Source organism: Mesoplodon densirostris, chromosome X (genome assembly GCF_025265405.1).
Source record: "Mesoplodon densirostris isolate mMesDen1 chromosome X, mMesDen1 primary haplotype, whole genome shotgun sequence".
In the NCBI taxonomy this organism is placed as follows: domain Eukaryota; kingdom Metazoa; phylum Chordata; class Mammalia; order Artiodactyla; family Ziphiidae; genus Mesoplodon; species Mesoplodon densirostris.
The window spans coordinates 90,765,042-90,778,794 of record NC_082681.1 but is presented as its reverse complement, the minus strand read 5'-3'; the positions used below and the strand labels follow the sequence as shown (position 1 = coordinate 90,778,794).

Sequence of the window (13,753 nt, the reverse complement as noted above, 5' to 3'; positions counted from 1 at the left end):
GGTTGAGGAAGGAAAATGGGATGGCAACGAAAAGCCCAACCATGTATCCAGAGTCCATGACCTAGGAAACCAGGATATAGTCTTGATATATGAACTCTCACAAAGACTGTGTACTCTTTGTCAGAAATGAGTACCATTGACTTTGAGAGTCTAAATGACAAAAACACTTATTTCTCCTACAGAAATAAACGTGAACCAAAAGAGTCAAGAATTTAGATGAAAGTGCTTAAAATTATAAGAGTCTATGAAATACTATTTCTACTTAACTACCAAAGACATCCCTCTACATTCAAACCAGGCTGGAAAAGTCCAATATAAAAAACAAACCAGGGCCTCCCTGGTGGCGCAGTGGTTGGGAGTCCGCCTGCCGATGCAGGGGATGCGGGTTCGTGCCCCGGTCTGGGAGGATCCCATATGCCGCGGAGCGGCTGGGCCCGTGGGCCATGGCCGCTGAGCCTGCGCGTCCGGAGCCTGCGCGTCCGGAGCCTGTGCTCCGCAACGGGAGAGGCCACAACAGTGAGAGGCCCGCATACCGAAAAAAAAAAAAAAAAAAAAACCATAAAAAGGGATCTGAGTCCTAAATAATTTTTTTTAATTTATGTATTTATGTTTGGCTGCGTCAGGTCTTTGTTGCTGTGCGCAGGCTTTTCTCTAGTTGTAGCGAGTGGGGGCTACTCTTCGTTGCGGCACACGGGCTTCTCATTGCAGTGGCTTCTCTTGTTGCAAAGCACAGGCTCCAGGTGCACGGGCTTCAGTAGTTGTGGTGTGCAGGCTCAGTAGTTGTGGCTTGAGGGCTCTAGAGCACAGGCTCAGTAGTTGTGGCGCATGGGCTTAGTTGCTCCATGGCATGTGGGATCTTCCTGGACCAGGGCTCGAACCTGTGTCCCCTGCATTGGCAGGAGGATTCTTAACCACTGTGCCACCAGGGAAGCCCTGGCAGGTGGATTCTTAACCACTGCGCCACCAGGAAAGTCCCCTAAATAAACTTTTTTATCCGTATATGGAGTTCTCAGTTTCTCTTCCAATTATACAAGCAGTGTCTCAAGATTCTAGTTACACAATGTTAGACACATCCTCAAGAAGAATGTCTTAAGTGAAGGAAAGTATAAACAACTTTTAGCTTTCAGTGACTTTTATATAAACTAGGATGAATTTATGAAAGAGAGCCTTTGCCTGTCAGAAAACCTAGGCAGTGTTAAATAAGTTTAATTGAATATGGAACCTCTAAAATGTATCTTACCTTTACCTGTGAGACCTTTGGGACACTTAGTGGCAAAAACTGGAGTTGTGAGACAAGTGGAGATCCAAGGACATGAACAGGCAGAACAGTGGACTGACCCTGAAGCAAAGGCAAAACTTGGGGCTGAGTCAGCTTTGGCTGCTTCTGCAACTGTTAAAAACAAAAAGATTAAACATAAACTCTCCCATTTACAGTAAATATACTGATTATATATTTAAAATATATTTAACACTTCACCTCACCCCTGAAATCTGCTGGTAATGTCCCACTAGCTGCTGGGATGGATAAATTTTCCCTGGAACATTTACTTCAGCCTGTGGGTTGTTAGAAACGATTTGAGAGCCCATCATCTGGTCTGAGGAATAGACGGTACTGGGCTGATTTGAAGTATCTGAATGTATAACTGATCCAGCTCCTGCCTCAGACAAACTGTCACCTACGGCAAAGAAAACAAGTGATAGGTAGAAGGGAAAAACTTGAAACACAAGGTCCAAATAGCATAGGAAATGGTAAGTGTTTCTTTAATTTTTTTCTTTTTTACTCCGACAACCTGAAACAGCTTCAAATAAAATATGTACACTGCAGAATTAATAAAAAAAACCATCATGTAAACTCTCCATGTTGATACCGTGGTATAGCTAAAATATTCTTAGTAAAGCAAACCTACAAACAAAGAATCACATAAAAGTCAACTCGATTTGCTGGCCATTTCATGCATATCGTAACTAATCTTTGTTTGCCATTAGGATTTCAGTAAAATCTAGGTAGCATATTCTCATTCTCCTAGAACCTGGCTAGAAGATAATACTGCCTTTATGGAACAACTGGTTATTACTATGAAAATACTGTGTCCTTCTAGAGAAGAGAATGCATTACAGCAGAAATATTAGAGAAACTGTGTTAATTTTATACTTGGGTCTAAAATACAAAAGTTCTTAAAGTCTAGAAAATTCCCTCTTGAAGAATAAATTCTATCTTTAATTGCATATCTTCTTTACTAAAGGATTTACCATTAGACCCTTAAAAATGCTAAAAAGATTATAATCCTTATTCAACTAGTACCTTGGACAAGTCACTTAACAGAACACTTTCTTAATTTTAAAATAAGGAAACTATCTGGTTTGCCTATTTCAGGGATTTTGTAAAAGGATTAATGAAATGATAGATAACAAAATGCTTTGAAATATACAAAAGTACTATTTAAAGATAAGGGAATACAATTACACATTTCCTTTTATAAATTATAACTGTTACCTGTAACAGAGGAGCAATGCTGTTGTGGTTTTCTTTGCAGAAGCTGTTGTCGCACATGTTGATCAACTTCAGTTTCTTCACATTCAGCCCCGCTGTGCTGAGCAGGAGGAGGGGGCAAAGCTGTATTTTGGGGCTGAGGGAGTACATTCCCCACAGACTTGCACTGGGAATCTCTGCGTTCTTCCAAACAGCCAGCTGGCTTCTTCTCCCTTGTCTTCTTTATCAGTTTCACCCGGTCTCTAATGGACTTAGCAACAGCTTTGGAATCACTTTCATGGAAGAATCCTGACTTGACCTACAAACAAAACATAATAAGCAAACCACATCTTTAAGATTTTTACTTTAATTTTTTACTAGCAGAGTTACTTTCTGCCCCAAAATTCCAAATGCTATTAAATAACAGTTAATTTGTTTCTATGTTCTTTCTTAATCAGACATGCATAAATGCCAGAGCCTTTAGTATGAAAAACAACACTATTACCAAGCATTGTTGAAATAATTCTGGTTTTAAACAAAAACAAACAAATAGCTTGATATTTCAACACATGCAGTCTTATTACAGGTAATTTATGACTGCCATTAAGTTTTGTGAAACATTAAAAAGGTTTCCTCATTCAACAACAGTAAGTGTCTACGATATGCCCAGTATTGGGCTCTGGAGACATATAAGTGCCTAAGCTGGTCCTTTGTCCTATATGCACACACAAGCTGGTGGTGAGAGAAGGATAAAAAGAACATAAGGGACTTCCCTGGTGGCGCAGTGGTTAAGAATCTGCCTGCCAAGGCAGGGGACATGGGTTTGAGCCCTGGTCGGGGAAGATCTCACATGCCGTGGAGCAACTAAGCCCGTGCGCCACAACTACTGAGCCTGCACTCTAGAGCCCATGAGCCATAACTACTGAGCCCACGTGCCACAACTACTGAAGCCTGAGCACCTAGAGCCCATGCTCCACAACAAGAGAAGCCACTGCAATGAGAAGCTCATGCACCGCAACGAAGAGTAGCCCCCACTCACCACAACTAGAGAAAGCCCGTGCACGGCAACAAAGACCCAACACAGCCAAAAATAAATAAATAAAGTAAATAAAAATTAAAAAAAAAACATGAAATGAAATAAAAGGTAGAAATGAGCTGCTGCAAAAGCCCTAAAGGAGCACAAGCCTCTCTGGTGAAAGCAGAGAAAGTATCACAGAGGAAGGTAAAGTCTGACCTGGGTTAAAACAAAAGAAGGAACTTGCAGGCTTTTGAGGGAGAGGTAGATGAAGTTCAGAGATCAACACTCTAGGCAGAGGAAGTATGCTTATGGCAAAGTGCTATATCTTACTAGATGTTAGAAGAGTGACAGAAGAGAAGTTAAGGGCTTATTGTCTGAAAGGAACAGGGCTGAGTAGCAGAGATAATGACTTGAGGAGGTGCCATGGCATATTATTCTCAGTCCTACAATCTGTTTTTTATTTTATTATTATTTTTTTTTTTTCGGTACACGGGCCTCTCACTGTTGTGGCCTCTCCCGTTGCGGAGCACAGGCTCCGGACGTGCAGGCTCAGCAGCCATGGCTCACGGGCCCAGCCGCTCCGCGGCATGTGGGATCTTCCCAGACCAGGGCACGAACCCGTGTCCCCTGCATTGGCAGGCGGACTCTCAACCACTGCGCCACCAGGGAAGCCCTACAATCTGTTTTTTTTTTTTTTTTTTTTTTTTTTTTTTTCGGTATGCGGGCCTCTCACTGTTGTGGCCTCCCCCGTTGCGGAGCACAGGCTCCGGACGCGCAGGCTCCGGACGCGCAGGCTCAGCGGCCATGGCTCACGGGCCCAGCCGCTCCGCGGCATGTGGGATCCTCCCAGACCGGGGCACGAACCCGTATCCCCTGCATCGGCAGGCGGACTCTCAACCACTTGCGCCACCAGGGAGGCCCTACAATCTGTTTTTTAAAGCATATCTTGGGGGTCTGCAGACTCGGGGAAATTTCATCGTAGTTGAAAAATGATTAAAATGTTAGATGGAATCCATATATTTAATTTCACTCCCTCCCAAAGTTCAAAAAACACTCCCAGAGTAAATGGGTTTTTAAGTCATAAACTCACAAGGATAGAAAGAATAAAGGCAACAGCAACAACAGACAATGTTTTGCACATTTGGGGATGTGGAAAACAAATAGATAATAACTGACCTAGTGGACCTGAAAAAGTGAACCAGGGAAAGCTGAAAATCATTCCCATTTATATTGAATAATACTCATAACACACAGGAACTGGCAGTACCAGGTATTTCAGAATTGGGTAAAGTCAAAAGAGATGACTAAAATAAGGAAGACTAAGTGAAAGGGTTTTGAGAAGTAGTTAGGTATTAGGTCCCTGTGCTTCACCCTCCAGTCCACACCTTTGGGTGATTGCTTCTTCCCTACCCAAGAAGTCTGTAACGTTGCTCTCTGGAGAGGGTAAAAGAGGATCATATCTGGACTAGGGAACACCAGGCACAGTTGAGGGTATGGCTACCACAACAAAAACAAGAAGATTAAATGACCATATGCATGCTGAATGCCATACACAGAAACCCCCAGCCCTCTTCCCCACTTGGCTACCAAAATACCAGTAACCAGATCCTTACCCTCCAGGCAGGATATTGAAAGATGCTTCTCTGGAGAATCTGGCCAATCCAAGAAGAAAGACCCACAAATATTTATGTTAAAGATTCCCCAATTATTGGCCCACCCAGATACTTGAGAGTAGAGGTTAACAAGTCTGACATAAGCAATCATACCATCCAATCAGCTTGTTAGTCCCTGTCGTAGGCAAAATCATGGCCCCTCAAAGATGTCCCATCCTAATCCTCAAACATGTGAATATGATGAGATATCACTCCCATTACTGAGCTAGACACAGTTGACCTTAAGACAGAAAGATCTGGGTGAGCCTTTTACCAGCTAGTGAAGGATTAAACTTGCCATTCCTGACTTTGAAGATGGAGTGGGGCCATGTGAAAGGACTGAAGAACAGTCCCTGGGAGCTAAGAGTGACCCCCAGCTAACAGCCAGAAAGGAAATGAAGACCTTAGTCTTACAACTGCATGGAACTAAGCTCCGTCAACAACCTGGTTGAGTCCAAAAGCAGATTCTCTCCCAGAGCCTCCAGCTAAGAGTCCAGGCCACCAAACCTTGATTTCAGCCTGTGAGACTCTAAGCAGAGAATCCAGTAAAGCCTACTTCTGGATTCTGACCATGGAACTTCTGACCCATGGAACTGAAATAATAAAAGGGTGTTGTTTTAAGCCCACTAAATCTATGGTAACTTGCTATACAGCAATAGAAAACTAATATTCTCCTACTACTGATCATGAGCAGCCAGCCAAGAATAACCAGAAATATGAGAAAAGCCTCTAACAAGAAGATGGAACACAAAACCAACCAAAAAACCCCAGCAACTTGGAGAAAAGATACTATGCAGGGAGAAAAAAAGTGTCAAAAACACTCTCTTCACTAAAATTACAGAGAGGTGCCATAATATCACATCCACAAAACAAAGAACAAGACGTTTATTCTAAAAAAGGAACAGACCAAAAAAAATGAAAAGGAACTCTTGAAATTAAAAACAAGATAGTAGAAACGAAAAACTCAATGGAAGAGTTAGAAAATAAAGTTGACAATATCTTCCAGAAAGGAGAATAAAAAGACAAAAAGATAGAAAATAGAAAAGAACATTGGAGAAACAGTCCAAGAGGCCAAACATCCAAATAATAGCAGTTCTAGAAAGAGAAAACAAAGGGAAAGAACTCAACAATAAAATACTTTTAAGAAATTTCCCAGAAACTAAAGGATATGAGTCCACTGAGTATCCAACACAGTGGATGAAAACAGACCCCAACCAAGACACACTGTGAAATTTTATAATCCTGAGAAGAAAGAGAAGATATTACAAGCTTCCAGAGAGGAAAAAATGGATCACATGCAAAAGATCCAGAAAACAGAACATCTTTGTATTTCTCAATATCAATACTGAAAGCTAGAAAATCATGGAGCAATGACTTTAAATTTTTTAAATTGCCAACCTAAAATGACTTAGCCAGCCAAATAATCGATTAAATATGAAGACAGAATAAAGATGTTTTTAATACATGCAAGTCTCAAAGAATTTACCTCTTATATACCCTTTCTTAAGGTGGCAGAGGAAGTGGGCCACTAAAACAAAAGGTAAGCAAAGAAAGAGAAAGCCATGGGATTTAGGACACAGGAATTCCAATACAGGAGAGAGGCAGAGAAGTCTAGAATGATAGTAAAATGAAAGATCAGTATGATAGTTATGTAGCAGATGTCCAAGACAATCATTCTAGATTAGAACCATGTGACTAGAAAGATAGGCATGTTAAAGGCTATCATCTCCAAGATACCCACTGTCAATGTCCCATACTCCTTTTATTTATTTATTTTAATTTATTTATTTTTGGCTGCGTTGGGTCTTTGTTGCAGTGCACGGGCTTCTCATTGCAGTGGCTCCTCTTGTTGTGGAGCATAGGCTCTAGGCACACGGGCTTCAGTAGTTGTGGCTCACGGGGTCTAGAGCGCAGGCTCAGTAGTGGTGGCACATGGGCTTAGTTGCCCCGTGGCATGTGGAATCTTCCAGGATCAGGGCTCAAACCCGTGTCCTCTGCATTGGCAGGTGGATTCTTAACCACTGTGCCACCAGGGAAGCGCCCGATACTCCTTTTAAACCTGAGGACAGAACGCCCAGGTGAGCCTGGCTCAGAGTATCTGGACTTTGCTAATTTGACCACATGCTGCTGAAGCTCCTGCACCCCCTCCCTCCAAGTACTGCACAGCCTGGATTGGGCATGGACATACATTCCACCCAACAGAAGTTATCTGCTGTCTTCTACTCTTGCGGGGGGAGCGGGTCATGGGGAGATGAGAAGTAGAGAAGTCAGAAGGGCCCACTCCCCGTCAAACCATATTGTTACCAGACAACGAATTTTTCTGATCTGCACAACAGCCCTCTGGTGCCCTGACTGTGGTGAGCCACGTGTGTTTCCCTGGACTCACATGTGACCTCACCCCGATGACCTCCCTAGACTCGGCTCTCATAAACTCTTAGGGAAGCTGGAGCCGGACTATGACTGAGAGACTGTTCAGCTTATCCCCTCCTGGGCATCTTCACCTAACAGTAACTTCAATAACCAGCTAGCTGTGTGATTGCCATTCTGGTTTTCAAAACAAATAATATATATTATTTAGGTAAACTATAATGAAAAGCAAAGGAATGAGTAACACAAAAGTCAGGGTAGATATTACCTGTGGTGATGAGGGAGAGGAACGCAAGTGGGGGAGGGGCACACAGGTAGCTTCTAAAGTTCCAGTAGTGTTCTATTTCTTAACAAAAGTAGAGATTTACTATTCTTTATACTGTACATACAAATTTAATATACTCTGTTGTAGAGATATATTTCACAATAAAATTACAATTTAAATAAAGAAAATGAGAGGAAAGAAAGCAATCAGAATGAGAAAGGAGTCAATCCTGATACTATAAGGGGAGGGGAAGCCAGTGGTAGGATTCACTTACCATTTCATAGGCTACTTCCTCAGGTGTATCTGTTTCTAAATTGAAACTGAATTCAATAGCTTCATTGTCTTTATGCTTGCCTTTCAATTTTTTAGGGTCTTCAACCCAGAGCCTTAAAGCCAGAGATGAATTTGAGCAATCATCTTCCTCCGCTAACTCCACCCTTAGTCCTGTATCCTCAGCAAAAAATGCGTGGTTTAGTAGGTCCCTGACAGACAACCTAATAAACAAAATACAAATCTGTTATCAATTCTTCCAATCATAAACAAGGTATAGAGCACTTAATTAGTAAAAATTGTGTCAAAGTAACAACCTGATTTAAAATTTTCTATTAATTAAACCGTTAATCTGCCTTTTTATAAAAACCAAATCTTATATCCAATTTATTATTACCAAGGATGCAAAGAAATCCCAACTAACATGCATTTGTAGTGATCTTAATTAAGGATTATGAACGGTAACATATCTAGATACTGAAGTTTAACATACCTAAAGGTATGCCTAGAGATAATTAGAGAAGTGCTGCAGTAAACGTTAGATGGACTGAGTATCTTCCCTAAGCCACTGGCTTAAGTTACTAAAACTCACACAACACATTGTTGGCAAAGGAAACTAAAAAACTCTTCGAGGTATATAAACTCTAAAGTAAATTAGGAATTCAAACACTTTTACAAATGTTATAAATAGAAGTCATTAACTCTATTAACAATAATCTAGTCAGTGTACTTCACTCTTTAGGGAACACCATGGGTGAAAGTAATTCAGTTCAGCAAAGTCACACGGTTTTCTTAAAGTATTTAAGTCCAGTATCCTAGGCCAAAGTATACATATAATGGATACAACTCTAGCCTAATATTAGGGATTAACCATCTCTGAAGAGAAAAAAGCACAGAGGTTCAAAAGATTCTTTTATAAGCTGGGAGAGTTAATTTCCTTTTCTTTGACCAACTTATAAAATAGATAAATAATATCTATCTATATTACAGGCCAGTGAGAGCTATAACTGATGTATTCCATAGTTTGTATGTAGAAAGCCCCACCTGCACTATTTAAAACAGATAAAGCATATTGACAGCACAGTATCCTGTAAGTTGAGGATTTTCAACCTTCTACGTTTTTAGTGATCAAGAGACAAACACTTAACTAAGACAGTTTTATAAAAAAGAACAAGCTTGCTCAGACTAATTAGTCTTAAGGCTAAGGTGAGATGTGTTTAAGAAGGTACAACCAAGTTAAGCACTCTGCTTCTCAATGAAAGTTTTGCCTAGATATTTTTACTAAGGAATAACCACTGCAGTAGCAGCGGACAATATCATTCATTAAATACTTATTACTGTTAGGTATTTTATATGCATTCATTATCTTTTTAACTACCAAAAAGAATACCTATTTTGAAGAACAGCTAAAGTAAGTTTCTCAAGATCACACTGGCTAAGTGTGAGTCCAGATTTGAATCTTATTCTGCTGTGGAAGCCTGTGCTCTTTCCAAAATGCTAATGTGCCATAAATCCTTTTGCATATTTCAGTGTTCTTTGGTAATAGATCATAATTAAAATGCTGTACAAACAACAATCAGAAACCAAACTCAAATGGCTACTTCAACACAGTAGTTTTAGCATAGCTTAAAAAAAGCATGCCTAAATTACTACAACTCAAAAACAACAACAACAAAATAAACAACTCAATTTTTTTAAAAGGCAAAGGACTTGAATAGACATTTCTCCAAAGAAGATACACAAATGGCCAATAAGCACATGGAAAGATACTCAACGTTATTAGTCCTTAGGGAAATGCAAATCAAAACCACAATAAGATGCCACTTTATACCCATTAGGATGCCTATTAACAAAAAATGGAAAATAAGTGTTGGTGAGGACGCTGAGAAACTGGAACCATCGCACATTGCTGGAAGGAATGCAAAATGATGCAGCCACTATGGAAAAAATATAGTGGTTCTTCAAAAAATTAAATATATTATTACTGTATGATTCAGTAATTCTACTCCTAGGTATATACCAAAAAGAATTAAAAGCAGAGATTCGAGAAGATACTTGTTCACCAATGTTCATGCCGCATTATTCACAATAGCCAAGAGGCAGAAATAACCCAAGTGTCCATTAACAGATGAATGGATAAACAAAATGTGGTGTGTGTGTGTGTATACACACACACACGCACACACAAACACAAGCACACAAAGGAATAGTATTCAACCGTAAAAACAAAGGAAATTCTGATACATGCTATAACATGGATCAACGTTTAAACACTATGCTATGTGAAATAAGCCAGACGCAAAAGGACAAATATTTTATGATTCTACTTATATGAGGTACCTACATAGAAGTAGAGACAAAGTAGGATAGAGGTTGGCAGGGGTTGAGGGGAAAGGGAGTGGGGAGTTACTGTTTAATGGGCACAGAGTTTCTGTTTGGGATGATGAGAAAGTTCTGGAAATAGTGGTGATGGTTGTACAACAATGTGAATGTGCATAATGCCACTGAATTGTACATTTTAAAATGATTAAAATGGCGACTCTTAGGTTATTTATATTTTACCATAATTAAAATATAGAGATATATAAATATAGCCTGTTGGCACAAACACCAAGAATGTTGTGTAATAAAGCTATAATTAAACAGGTTTTATCTTAGTGACTTTTTATATTTTCAGATATGCAACACTAAACTTAGATAGATAACTAATAAAAATGGGAGAAAGTCAGTGAAATGCTGGTGGAAATAATTTCTATAAAGGATCTATCACCTTATTAATCATAATCAATAAGGAGGTAAAAATCAAATCACTAACCAAGCAATTTGAGTCAGCAACTGTCCAAAGTTCAAATTAAAGGGAAAAGCTAAAACTAAAAGGAATTGTCCATAAGAAAAATACAAATTGTGATAGAAATAAATCTAGAACACTATTTCTTGAACAAAAATAGCCCTATCAGCTTTACCGTTATCATGACACAGGACATTATGGACAAATAAAAAACATCAGGTGGGGCCTCCCTGGTGGCGCAAGTGGTTGAGAGTCCGCCTGCCGATGCAGGGGATACGGGTTCGTGCCCCGGTCTGGGAGGATCCCATATGCCGCGGAGCGGCTGGGCCCGTGGGCCATGGCCGCTGAGCCTGCGCGTCCAGAGCCTGCGCGTCCGGAGCCTGTGCTCCGCAACGGGGGAGGCCACAGCAGTGAGAGGCCCGCATACCGCAAAAAAAAAAAAAAAAAAAAAAATCAGGTGAATTGATGGTTAAATTTTTTCTTAAACTATCATAAAAAACCATTTAAGTACTTACGTGAAGGTGACAATGCAGGAAACTCTCTACTATCTACCAACTGTTAGAAGCAAGTTAACCTGGGAGGGGGGCCCACTGACTGTTAAACTGATGGCTGAAGGTGATCTTGTCACAACACACACAGACAAACACAACCCAAATTTCGGTTCAAGGAAAATTCAGCACATGATATCAGTTTAAAATGGCAAACAAGATGCACTGATACACTTCACTCTAGTCAGTATGGTTTGGATTCCACTGAAAAGTCATACCCAGCATGATTCAAAGGTCGGAAAAAGACCCAGCTCAAGATAACAGAAAAATTCATCCATCAGTTATGTCATTTCACTACATATGCACCCACCTTTCAGATTTATTTTGACGAATACATCCCTCGATGATTTCTTTCACTTCAGGATCAGTGACTTTATTGAAACTGGCTGGTTTTATACCCTGGAAGAAGAAAAACGGTTTCTAGTCACAAATTAAGCAACTGAAAGCCCAAGCCAACATCATTACTAAAATAATGATTTTTTACCAGTAAACCATATTCAAATTTTAAATGAGATAAATATATACACACAGTATAAGTTTAACAACTTTTTGACAAGGATTTTGTCATGGCTCTACAAATAACAGTGAAAAATTGTAAATGATCTAAATCTCTAATAATAGAGGTAATATTACATAAATTATGTGATATACATATATATGCATATGCTAATACACGGAAACTAAACATGTTCTCATAGTAATTAATAACGTGGAGAATTCTCATGCTGCAACATTAAGTAGGAAAAAAATAGGATCCCAAAATGTACATACAGTATAACCCCAATTAGTAAAATATAATAAACAAGTATTTTTTTGAAATCAGAAAAATCAGTTATTAAAAAACAAGGGCTTCTCTATCGCAAACATTTCATATCAATATTTCAAAGTCTTCTAGAATGGCTAGACACAATGAGCAATCAGTAAATATATATATAAAATATATATATTGTTATATATATATAAACTTTTGAGAAATCTATATTATGTTTATCCTTAAACAATACCAAAATATTGAGAGAACCTTAAGCTAATTATCAGGTTCTAGAAATTTAATATCAAATTAATGAGGTCCAGATAATTCAAAACGTTCTTATAATAACTGTTAGCTGCCTAAATCTACTTATTTTATATTCTGTTACCCTTAATTTATGGGTTTTAGATTTAAAAAATAATACAAGAACATTGCCATCATTTAATAGAAAATTCAAAATTAAGCTATAAGCAGAAAGGTATAATAGAAAAATTATCATGGAATAAGGCAATCTAAGATCTAGTTCTGGGTCTTCACACTACCTCACAGAATACAGAATCAGAAAGCCAAGTACCATATCCTAGATAAATCTGGTGAGATTAGGAGTTAATTTGGGCCTCAAATTCAAGAAGCTTTAGTAGAGATGGAAATCTGAATTGTGATATGGCATTTTTGTGACCTGAATATAAAAGAATAAAATCACCATACAAAAAATGGAATTTTTTATTCTACTTATAGAAAAAGCCCTCTTTGACCTTTCCACCGATCTCTTACCCACTCCCCAGCCCTGGATAATTACTGCCTTTCTCTGCTCCTAGGTGAAAATAATTGGGGAGCTGCAACTTACAAAATCAAGTAAAGACTCTTCTATTTGTGGTCGTACAATATATGGGCCCAAACTAAAAGGGCATTCTAGCCCCATTTCTTTTTCTCAGCTGTTTATTATAGAAATTTTCAAACATACTCAAAAGTAGAAGTCCCATGTAATCACCACCAGTTTCAACAACAAGCATCATTCCTTAACCTCGTTTCAGCTGTCTACTCCCACACCACTTTTATCCTGGAATATTTTAAAGCAAACACTAGGCATCATGTCATTTCACCCATAAAGTCTCCAGTTTCTATCTCTAACAGATATCATGTCATCATCCCACCTAAAATAATTATCAATAATTGCTTAATATCATCTAAAACCCAATCCATACTCAAATTTTCCAAATTGTCTAAATGAGGTGTTCTTACAAGTTGGTCTGTTCAAATCAGGAGCCAAACAAAGTCCATACATTACATGTATGGTGCAATGGAACCGGCTCATACCAGCTCACAAGAGCCAACTATTACATTTTCAGGAATTGCACAAGCTGATTGCTAAATACATCCATTTATAAAATTTAAATTATATAAACTTACAATTAAATAAATTATATTAAGAGCCAAGGTAATACTGAAAACACAACTCCTTGATTGTTTTACTACATTTTACTATTATTTATGCTCTTGCAGTTGTTTACATCTTTTGTATCCGTATGGTGGAAATACTATACGAGTGCCACTCTGCATCCTTTCTTAACCCTGCATTCAAGTGAGGTCACATTGGTGACCTGAAATCTGTCATGGTGGGAGC

At 39.0% G+C, this 13,753-nt stretch overlaps 1 protein-coding gene across 1 annotated transcript in view; it reads right to left on the bottom strand.

Annotated features, from left to right (window-relative positions):
• The window catches only part of WNK3 (WNK lysine deficient protein kinase 3), a 134,665-nt gene that overhangs the window by 94,503 nt on the left and 26,409 nt on the right, over positions 1-13,753 (bottom strand). The window contains exons 5-9 of the mRNA XM_060087363.1: positions 11,689-11,777; positions 8,047-8,266; positions 2,495-2,789; positions 1,483-1,676; positions 1,241-1,390 (exon numbers count right to left, since the gene is read on the bottom strand). Of these exons, the coding sequence (XP_059943346.1) occupies positions 1,241-1,390; positions 1,483-1,676; positions 2,495-2,789; positions 8,047-8,266; positions 11,689-11,777 (948 nt within the window). The remainder of the gene's footprint in view (positions 1-1,240; positions 1,391-1,482; positions 1,677-2,494; positions 2,790-8,046; positions 8,267-11,688; positions 11,778-13,753) is intronic.